General features: G+C 36.3%; 2 protein-coding genes across 2 annotated transcripts in view; both read right to left on the bottom strand.

Moving 5' to 3' along the window:
- The window catches only part of LOC107090209 (nuclear factor of activated T-cells 5-like), a 33,252-nt gene extending 28,354 nt beyond the window's left edge, over positions 1-4,898 (bottom strand). Inside the window, exon 1 of the mRNA XM_015383465.1 lies at positions 4,617-4,898. Coding sequence (XP_015238951.1) covers positions 4,617-4,689 — 73 coding nt within the window. The 5' untranslated portion in view covers positions 4,690-4,898. The remainder of the gene's footprint in view (positions 1-4,616) is intronic.
- A 3,916-nt stretch (positions 4,899-8,814) lies between these two features.
- Positions 8,815-10,984, bottom strand: part of LOC107090190 (polycystic kidney disease protein 1-like 2) — a 26,112-nt gene continuing 23,942 nt past the window's right edge. The window contains exons 32-35 of the mRNA XM_015383436.1: positions 9,972-10,182; positions 9,765-9,866; positions 9,559-9,690; positions 8,815-9,488 (exon numbers count right to left, since the gene is read on the bottom strand). Of these exons, the coding sequence (XP_015238922.1) occupies positions 9,399-9,488; positions 9,559-9,690; positions 9,765-9,866; positions 9,972-10,182 (535 nt within the window). The 3' untranslated portion in view covers positions 8,815-9,398. The remainder of the gene's footprint in view (positions 9,489-9,558; positions 9,691-9,764; positions 9,867-9,971; positions 10,183-10,984) is intronic.

Here is a 10,984-nt window from a genome sequence, read left to right on the forward strand (position 1 = left end):
CACCTGCTATCAGTGGAATTTAGGTTGATTCTACCCTGTTCATGGATGTCTTTTGCAAGTCAAGATAAAACTGCATTAGTAAGAAATGACTGCCATGATAACTGTACAAGTATTGACCATTAAGGCTGGGGAAACAATACAGACTAAAGTTAAGACAGTTTTTGGCAGCCAAGCAAACAAGACATTCGGACCAGAACAGATCCTTGTAAACAATACTGATTGGAAACCGATTGGAGTATGAGAGTTGAAAAGCCAAAGCTAAAGGTTGGGTGTGTCATGCATTAAAGGATGGTATGCTGATTTGTCATTTGAGCTGCTGTTAGCTTTCCACAATCTTGAATCAGTCTAATTCTGCTCCGACATCCTTCAGCAGACATTTTCTCCTCTAAAAACCACTGCCTGTTGGTTATGGATGAAATTCTGAATGACTTACCAGCTTCTGAAATTCCACTCCTCATTTTATGGTGATTAATTCACATAGGGGTGTGTTTGCCTATAGTGGTTAGAACAGTGCGCTTTTGCTCTGAGAACGTTGCAAGTGTCCGGTTCGATCCTCACAGCCTGCACTATGGGTTCTGAGCAAAAACCTTAACTGCTCCCCTGGCACCGCACAATGGAAGCCCACTGCTCCCCAAGGGGGTGGGTCAAAATGCAGACAGTGAAATTCCCCATTGTGGGACAATAAAGGGATTTGCATAAAAAAAAAAAAATCCAAACATTAATTTAGTCTTCAAAACAAGATGGACCATCTAACAAATCAATATAACAATCTGCAAAAGTCCCAGTCAGAAATATGTAGAACCAGTTTGGATTGATGTTTTAACAGGTGAAGAAAACATCACAGGAAACTATGTTCTGAATAACAACGAAACATTGCATCTCCCCAATGATAATAACATCAACAGGCACTACAAGTTCTCAAGATTATTGTGACGTGATGTTCCAATTTCACAGCGTACTGATGAGACAAACTTAACAACAATAACAGGATAGTTTATGATGGGACACAAATCAATCCAATGCAGATAAAGATTCACATTTTCCATCCTTTCTCTCTCATTGTGGCCCTTTTGGCTAGATAGCCACCAGCTTTCAAAGCAGCCAAGTATTTTTAAGCGCATGCCGCCAGGTTTACTTGACAAAGGAGAGTCAATATTAATAGAGTGCTATTTAAACCTCGGTTTATACACAGAGGAGCTCAAGAGTTAATTATTAACCAAGTTAAGGTTGGTGTCAATAAAAAAAAAAAAAATACCATGGCAAGATCTGAGAGCTTACAATAGTTAAACAGGCTTACCAGAATATTTACTGAAGTTCTAACATTTTTCATGTTTACTGTGAAACTGCTGGGAAGGCATTTTATTCCAATTATTAACCAGCAGTCCCTCACGGACTACAAAAGTAGCACAAAATGCCTTCCTGTCCAGAGAGCTATTGTTAAAGCCTTCTGCTTTTCCCTACAATTCCCTGGACTGCACTTGGGTGAAAAAGCAGCTCCCTGTAAAGATGTTACTTTCCTAAAAGAAAAAAAAAAAATGAAATAAAAAAAGCTAGATTCTAAAAATCATATTCATAAGGAAGACATTTGAACAAACCTACTTGAATTTCTGGGCATTTATAGTTTATGTTTGGGCACAACTCATTAATATTGACAGTAAAAGTGTTGAGCAAAAAGATCACAAGAAATTCTTTTTACAAAAGAAGAGATAAGATAGAAAGAAGAGAAGAGATAAGTAATTAGAACTCCTTAAATATTAATATTAAGAGTTGGACATTGTTGAAATTGCAAAAAAAAAATATGGCCTCTATTTTAAATTACTTGCAATTATGTCAAGTTCAGTTAGAATATTTAGCTCTCTCTGGTAAGAGCGATCAGTTTTGCACATTGAAATCTTTACAATAGTGTAATATTGCACTATTTCTGAGTCATTGGATGTACTGCGGTTTTAATACTAAGCCAAAGCTATAAATATCATCAATCAATTTGTTCAAAAGACCTTAGAAGGTAGTAAACGAAAACACAGGTAGGTAATTTTTGCACATTTAAGCCGGGCATACACTGTACGATATTTCCAATCATTGTACTTAGCTACAGCTCAAATTGTACTACGAAACCACAGGGTTTAAAAGTTTACTGCTCACGATGCAGATTCTCACACTGTACAGCCAGACGGTCTGATGCGATCCAACTGCTCACACTGTACGTCCAAAAACCACACATTGGACTAAGCATGGCCCTGGTCGGGGTTGTCAATCCAGAAGAAGAAGAACAACAACACTGTTGTTTGCACATGCATCGTTAAGGTTCTGGTAAATCGGCTGGTAGCTCTGCTTCAACAGCAGGATTTACCTACAAACACAGAGGGCTGACTGAATTTCTGATTTTCTCCCGGTCCTTAGGATTCCTGATCAGGAGGTGCTTGGGAGAGGGTGACCACCCCTCGTTACCCCCTGTATACTACACGACGCAGGACACATGATGAGGCTAAAACTTGATCCAAAAATTTTTTTCAGATGACCAAAACTGGCCCATAAAGGGTAAAATCATACAGTGTGTGCCCACCTTTAGTTAAACCTATCCATCTCTTTCTATATCAACTCTCCACTAATATATCTACATCTTCTAAATAGTCCTGATACCATTTAGAAATGTGTCATTGAGATAACTTAATCAAAGGCTGATTTGAATAGCAACCTCCGTTCTTTATCAGCATTACACTTGTGATCATTTTCACATACTGGACAGACTTTATGTGCAAGTTATTGCACACAAAACATTTCCTTTAGGACGATTATCAGAATTTAAAGAAATTTGCACTAAGAAGTAGATATGCAGAGTGGCTGTAAGGAGGCTTGTCGAGTACAAAGAAGAAATGAAACCCAAATACTGAAAGCTTCTTTCTAGCCAGTCAGATTTCCTCCCACCTTCCTAAAACATGGATGTTTATTCTTACTGTCCTTGGGAGTGTGTTTGCATGGTTTTTCTATCTCTCTGTAGCACCTGCCAATGCTTCACACTGCTTCAGGCACCCACTAACTAGTGTATACATCTCCTTACATTGCAGCAACGCTGCAATGATCATGCAGCTGATGAAGGAATGGATTAGCATAAACATCATGCAACTGAACCTTGGAGACAGTATTGCAGATTCCCTCAAGCAGCTAGAGTTCTCAAAGTAAAAATGGCCAACCTATGTTTTTTTGTTTTTGTGCTACCTCATTAGCTGAAAAATTCAAGCCTTTTATAGGTTTTTGCACAAATTTGCAAACAAACACACATATATTATATATAAAATTGATTCTGATGTGCATTGGTGGTCTGCACACCTTCCTATAGTGTTATCCCTGTGAAACAACTTGCAGTAGTGGTTACAAAAAAAAAAAATTATTCAAACCTATGACCTAACTATTATGTAAAGCTAAGCTGCGATGAGGTAACTTTGTCTTTCCTCACCTATGAACCAAAAAAAACAAACTTTTTTTTCCCACTCCATGTGTTTTTGCAAATGAAAAGTGTTGTCCTCATTCTTTTTTATTTTATTTTGCAAAGCAATTGCACAAAGTGTTGCACTTCTCAAATAGCCTTTATGTTTCTTTCTTTACTAATGAGTTAGATTATACAAAAAAAAAAAATTATTAAATAACATAAACAAGATACCAAGGGTGAGAATGGTGAGAAAAATAAAAGACTTTTCAACAATGAGTCCTAAATGTTCATTGTTAAGGTATAAAAGAGAAACAATGCTTTTGGTAGTTTTTGCAGCCTCCAAGGTATCCCCTGCCACCACGCCCAGCTGGTGACAAAAGCAACAGAAACTGCTGTTTTTGTTTTCTTCTTTTTTTGCTTTTTTCAGTACAAAGTATGCTTATCAACTCCATTCTTAATGTATAATAAACTTAATAAAAACCTTAGAGGTTTATGTTTATTCTCAAGGTTTTCAGATTTGTATTTTTTATTTTAAAGCAGCTGGAAAAGTCTTATTTCAGTGTTAAATAAATGTTTTTACTGCACTTGTGCCATTAGTTCCTACGGGAAGGGGCAAAGTAGAAGAAATGCAGTTTTTGCAGCATTGCACCTGGTGTTAGAAGTTCAACAGAGTTCAGTTTTTCTATCTGCAGGTTGCCCGAGGCTCCCTTGCTGATGATTACACAGTTTATGTTAATGGTCCCACTAGCGCCGCTGCAGTGCATTCATATGTGTGCATGCGTTCAGAGCCTGACGGGGGCGGAGGACATGGACGGACTATTCAAACAGCCCAGAGAAAACAGATAGCGGTGTTTTTAGGCTGGAAGGGAGATAATAAACTGGTCTGACCGGTGTACTCCCAGCAGCTGAGGGCTTCAGCCCGCCGAAAATATGACCATGGGACCCAAGGAACCAAACGAGTATCAGTGAAGGTTGTTTAGGAGAGTTAAAACTTTACCTCAGCTCATGCGCAGGCATGTGACAGGAGGTGGTTTATAGATGAATGGCACTGAAGTAACGCCGCACTTAGACACGTTTTGAGACCGAACACAGGTAAATGTGCTATATATATTTAAAAAAACAAATAAGTGAAACAAAAAGGAGTCAAACGTTTCTACCAGAACAAATAAAGTAAAGGAACGTTGTTTACCTTTAGAGTACAGGGATCTGGGAGAATTGAGGTCGAGGTCCCCGTTGAAGAGGGAGATAAAGTCAGAGGGCATCGCAATCCCTCTGGCTGGAAACCGCCGCTCACTTTCGGTCACTTACAGTGTCAGCAGCCCTGTTCCCCGTGTTACCAGCAGGAATTACAGAAGTTGTTAGGAACGAGCAACAGTTTCAGATGGAGTTTTTTTTTCTGTCGCTACTGTAGGCTAACTATCTGCATTGCTCCTCGGCCTGTGAGTCCCCCTTCGATCCGCCCACGACTCATGTTTGTTGTCAACCGACTACCGGAGGGGAACCACGCCCACGCATGTGACGCAACACGTAGGAGTGACGTACGGATTATTCATAATGAGGAATGAACTTCAACTATATAGAATCTTCGGACAACTCTTCATTTTTATTTATTTATTTATTTTTGTGATATTAGAACGTTGATATTCTTTAGAAACTAATTCAACTTGTAAAATAAATTACTTTTGTTTTCTGATTCTGATTTTTTTTCTCACAACTTTCTTCAAGCAAAGGTAGAACTCCTTTAATGCAAAAGTTTTTACTGAAAAAAAAAAAAGGATTAGGACCCGGGGCGGAGCTAGATGGGGGGCCAGGGGTGGCCATGGCCCCCCTTAGCCAATCATTTGCCACCCTCACCATTTTTCCCCCTCTAATACAGATGGTGGCAGCAGTAATATTCTCAAGTGGAATATTTTCATTTTTCATATATTACTTACAATTTTTTCATGTATTCATAATTTCTTGACAACAAAAACACTGTGGTTAATTATACACATCAATATACTAGCATTAAAGATGATAATTCATGCTCTTTTCAGAACTAGATTTTGTGTTATATGGGGTAAAGAAAAAATCATGTGTCTCTGCAAATCATCTAGGAGTATTCAGTGAAATCATAATTATTTTAATACAAATGTATTAAATAATCGATTTATGTAGATATTAGTACTTGTAAATATCAATTTTATGCAGAATGATTATTGATAAAAGCAGGTAAGTAATGACAAAGGAAAAGATGTTTGGCCCAGAACTCAAGCCTGAAAGTATTTTATCCACCATAACTTTTATCTAGAAAGCACAGATGTTTAAATATATGCGTGTATTTGTTAGCAAAGGATCAGAAATACTTTAATAATCCCAGAAGGAAATTACTTTTGTTACACGCTCCAGTTACAGTTTTATATAATATATACACACATCCAGCTATACAATATAATAAAGATTAAAAAAAAGAATAAGAATAAAAAGAGATAAAATATAAATGTAGGAAAGTATAGTTAGTCTTATCTTTGGTTTGACCCTGAGGCTCTGGCACCTATGCACTTTCGGCCACCCCTCAGTGTACATTGGTTATTGCCTGGCCACCCTTATAACATTTTTTTGGCTACACCTCTGATTAGGACCATTCTGAAAGGCATATTTTTTTGAAGATCATCTATTGATTATCTACACTCTTTGAAAATGTGGATATTTTAAAGCTGATCACACTGCTCAATATTATTAATCTCAAAGCACAACAGATCCGCATTAAATCCTAAATTTATATTAGAACATGACAAAATATTCATTTCAGTTGGGTGTTAAATATCCATAAGAAAAAGAGCTAATAGATGGTATAAACACAGAAGGAAATGCATTGGATCACAACCGATGTTTCAGTCCATTTTTGCCTAATGAAATTGTGTCTTTTGAAAAGTTTATCACAAGACATGCTATTGTTAGTTCCTGTCTCCTCTTTGTCAGTGGTGCCANGTGTCTTTTGAAAAGTTTATCACAAGACATGCTATTGTTAGTTCCTGTCTCCTCTTTGTCAGTGGTGCCACCTATTTCCTTTTTATGACACGTTACTTTTGTCTTTATGGCAAGCAGTATGACCACATCATAACATTTTATTCCATTTGGCAAAGAAAAGGAAACTCTCTCTCTCTCTCTATCTATATATATATATATATATATATATATATATATATATATATATATATATAAAAATATATATATATATATATTATTTTTTTTACAAATTGTTTTAACCACATCAAGATTGAAGATATTTTCTTCCTAGAGGCCTCATAGAAATGGAAATATAACTAATATCAGCTGTATTTTTCACTGAATATGTTTCATGTCAAAATAGCGTCCCAATCATTTTAATAGATACCAAAGTATCTTTGTAGCTGATTGTAATTAAAATGTTCCTGATCATAATTCCTGTAACTGATGTCCTGCTTTTTTTTTTAATATTTCAAATATCACAATTTTTGGAGCAGTCATATAATACTTCCACAATTTGAAATTATTTTGGGTATAAGATGTTCAGCCTCATCTTTTATTGGTAATGAAATGTTGCAGTTTATCTCTGAAAATAGCAGGTTAAAGCATGTTTTTCAAACATAGGTCGACCAGGCATTTGGCTACCTTCCCATTGGAAAAAAGCTGCGTCTAATTCCTAGCTAGCGAACTGTCTGGCCTCTGTCCCCCCACCGCTGCATGTCTGGTGATACCATCACTCTGGATTTGTGTTGGTGTCACCAGTGTGAAAATTTCAGGAAAGTAAACAATGGAGAGAAACATGTGAGGAAGACAGGGGGTAGTTAGTGTGCCTTAATGTTTAGCTCTATTATCTGTTGGAATCCCTCTTACCAGTGCTGTACCATGTTTATCAAATGAAAACAGAGTTGTTGTGGCTTGTTAGATCAGAAGTGACTGGCATGGCGTGTTGACGTTCATACATTGCAATTCATGGTATCACATAATTTAGCTTGTAAACACGATTCTGGTGTTCCCACAGCATGTAAATAAGAGCCAAGGCAATTTAATCTCAGGTCACTTGCTGAGTAGTTTGACCAGGTTAGTCATGCGTCAGTGAGCTGTTCCCGCTGCCACTAAAAGCAGACTGTTGCCGGGTTTAAACAGTTTTTTCAGCCAGTGGGAAAGGGGTGTTACACACTTTTTTGGTCATGAAATGGTAAGATTGCTTGCCACACTTCCAATGTCCTACACTACTTGTAAGCGTACATCTTTTCCATACAGCTTAAAAATGGACAGAAAAGATTCTTAAAATTTTAAGTTACTTACAATAAAATGATTAGCTTTAAAAAGTGCATGTTAAACTCAATAAAAAATGACTTAGAACTTAAAAACAATTAAAACCCATTGAATGTGATTGTTTAGGTAAATCACATCTACTGACTGACCTAGTTGTAATTGATTTCATTGTAAGGCTAATTACTGGAGTACATCCAGAAAGACTTGTCCTCTTTAAACTGATTTGACAAGGGGGCTGATCAAAGGTCATCATTTAAATAAGAACTATGTTAGGTTGATTAAAAGTATTTAGAAGCATGATTGAGTGCATTTAAATTTTGCTTACAGCATAACTATGTGAGCTGCTGAAAAAACTTGGTCTTGTACAGTAACCTACTTAATACATATCTGGTTCTTGTGAGAGTTGTCTGATTGAACAAGATCCTTAACTGCTCAGATATCTTCCTAGGTAGGTTAAAAAAAGCCAGTTTTACAGTACACTGGTTAAATTATAAAAATACATTTTTGGTTGTTTTTTTCCCCCCAATCTATAATGATGTATAAATGGCACAAAAAAAAAAACTGTCCTGGAATATATATTTCTCTTCATGCAGCACCAGGAACGTTTCCTTCCTATAAGAATAGATGACCTTGATTACACTGGCCTTGATTACACTGGTTGCAAAATACTAATTCTGAGTAAAATTCTTAGAACACACCTGTTCTGAGTAAAATAATGAAGTCTGTTTTTTGTGTTGACTTGCTGACCTAAAACTACTCATTTGTTGCACTCCGAATATAATAATATATTCAATTAAAATTCAATTCAGTTTAATTTTTTATAATCCCAAAAAGAAAATACTTTTTCTTTGGCCGTATGAAAATCCAAGATGGGTGATCTTCCCAACATCTTCCTCAATACTGGAAGCTTATTATTGGGGGCTGTAAATTGAAGTGTGATTAATTTCTCCTCCTATTTAAATTAAACAGGGCAGCCTTAAAATGTATTTTTTCCTTTAAGAAAAAGGTAGACATTTCAAAACATGCATCTCTTATCAAACTTGCCAATAACACATAATTTAATTTTACTACTAGAAGACAAATCTTTTATTGTATGTTAGTATGTAGTCCATTAGTGTCTTGCAACTTAGATGGCTTATAGGCTCCAGATCAAATGGCATACTACTCTGTATTTTGACTGTATACATGGAGTGAAATATTTCATTGAATAAAAGTAAAAAAAAAAAGCATAACCTAAAGTAAGATGGAGTGGGATGGAGGATATTTTCTTCCAACCTTTATATGCTCATGCGAAAAATAAATAAAACATTTCTATTACCTATGGTTGTTTTTGTCATCACCTTAAATTGCTAAGTTGGTGTTCAAAGCACAAATGACTAAACAGAGGATGATGCTTCCATAGCTCATTATTTAACATGTACAAGCAGCGTCTTTCAGTTTGAGTAAAAGACATAAGAAACAGATTATTCTAAGACTATTAGAATTTCATGGCAAAAAACATTACCTATATCTGATAACACATACAAATATATTTGTAGCCTTAGAGAAAGACACAGCCAATGTACTTGTAAGAAGTGAAAAACACAGAAATGTCGATTGGCAGCAGGACAGGTTACAGCAGCCGTAACTAAAAAAAATCGCATCTGTTTAATTTTATGATGTTACACTTCAGACAACATGGCGTCCTTTATCCTCACAATAATACCAGCTAGGTAACCACTTGCTTCTGACATTTGAGTCCAAACAGGTTGCAGAACTTGATCAACATCAGGTCAACAATCTCCTCCTCTTCTGATGGCTGTATGAAGAGAGAACATATAATAGGAGAATATAATAATAAAGACTTTTCATGAATATAAATAATTTACCTTGTGATGGATCTGTTCTTGACTGAATGCCACAAGAATAACAGATATAAAGAGATTCAGCACAACAAAGGTCATGAATACAATGCAGGATCCAATAAGGAAAGCCCCAAGGACTGGATTGTAGTTTAGAACCTGGCAGATTGGAAGAAATACAATTAACAAGGATCACCTGTCATTATTGGCTGTTGCAATAACCTTGTACTAACCTCTTCGTAGTTAAAGATGCCAAGCTGCAAGCTGATAATAGTTTGTGCAGCATCAAGCAGAGTCCTGTAGGAGTACAGTTTCCACCCGTACATCACGTTAGACTGAAATTGAGAGAGGCATTGTCTTTCAATCAGCAACTTCAATTAAATCTTTTTTGACCAAACAGAGTTCTGCAGAAACTTCACTAAGCGTGGGAAAATCCTCACAGTAATCGAGTAAGCCATGAACATGATGGTCATGACCACCAGGAAGCCTGAAATATCAGTCCAAGCACGCTGCAGTGTGGCCGTGATCATGTGCAGCTTGGGGTTGAGTCTCAGCAGGTGCCACAGTTTGACTGTAGCCAGCAGAACCAGAAAGGCAATCAGATACCCAAGCACTGTGTCTGCCTGAGCAGTCTCATGGAAACTGGCAAATCTGAATGCAAAATAAAGAAGACAAGGCTCAACTTACCATTTGAAATGTCAATTTAGCTAAAGTTAGACCAATAGAGTTTTTTTTTTTATTTGTGAAAAGGAACATTTTGTAATTTTCATTTCCAGTTTAACAGAATTTGTAATCCAATCTTGTTGTATAATGTTTAAGGCATTGTATCTGAAAATAAAAGCATATAGGGTTCAGTTATAATTAGACCTATGAAACCTTTTCCCTTTTAATAGATTCCACTGAAAAGATGTATCCCTTGCAGCTGTATGATTGTTGCAAAGATGCAATTTAATTTCAGTTTATTACTCAGAAGTTCAAATGTACAAGTTTTAAGTAAAATAAAATAAAAAAACAGATAGTCCATATAAATTTAACATTACAAGCCTGTCATGTCCCGCACTTTATGTCAGTTTTTAAATGTCAGTCTTGTATATTTCTTGTATATTTGTATATTGCAGAGAGTAAACGTAATTTCATTTCCTTTGTATGTCTTGTACATATGTAGAAAATGACAATAAAAGCTGACTTGACTTGACTTGACTTGAAAGTATGAGATTTCTTAACAGCTTAATCTCAAAATTCAGCATGGCTTGCTTGCATGTTATAAGGACTGACCCTGAACATTAGACGTCACTGCACACTGTGTATTTGGTAGCTATGTGGATGCTAGTCTAACATGCTGCATTGTCAATGCAGGTAAGTCAAAGAGAGTATGATAGAGAAAAAAAGGTAAAAATTGAGATTATAGAATTAGAAAACCTAGCTTTTATCATGGGAGTTTAGAGGCTCTGTC

This window comes from Cyprinodon variegatus, unplaced genomic scaffold, assembly GCF_000732505.1.
Source record: "Cyprinodon variegatus isolate N-32 unplaced genomic scaffold, C_variegatus-1.0 Scaffold285, whole genome shotgun sequence".
NCBI lineage: Eukaryota > Metazoa > Chordata > Actinopteri > Cyprinodontiformes > Cyprinodontidae > Cyprinodon > Cyprinodon variegatus.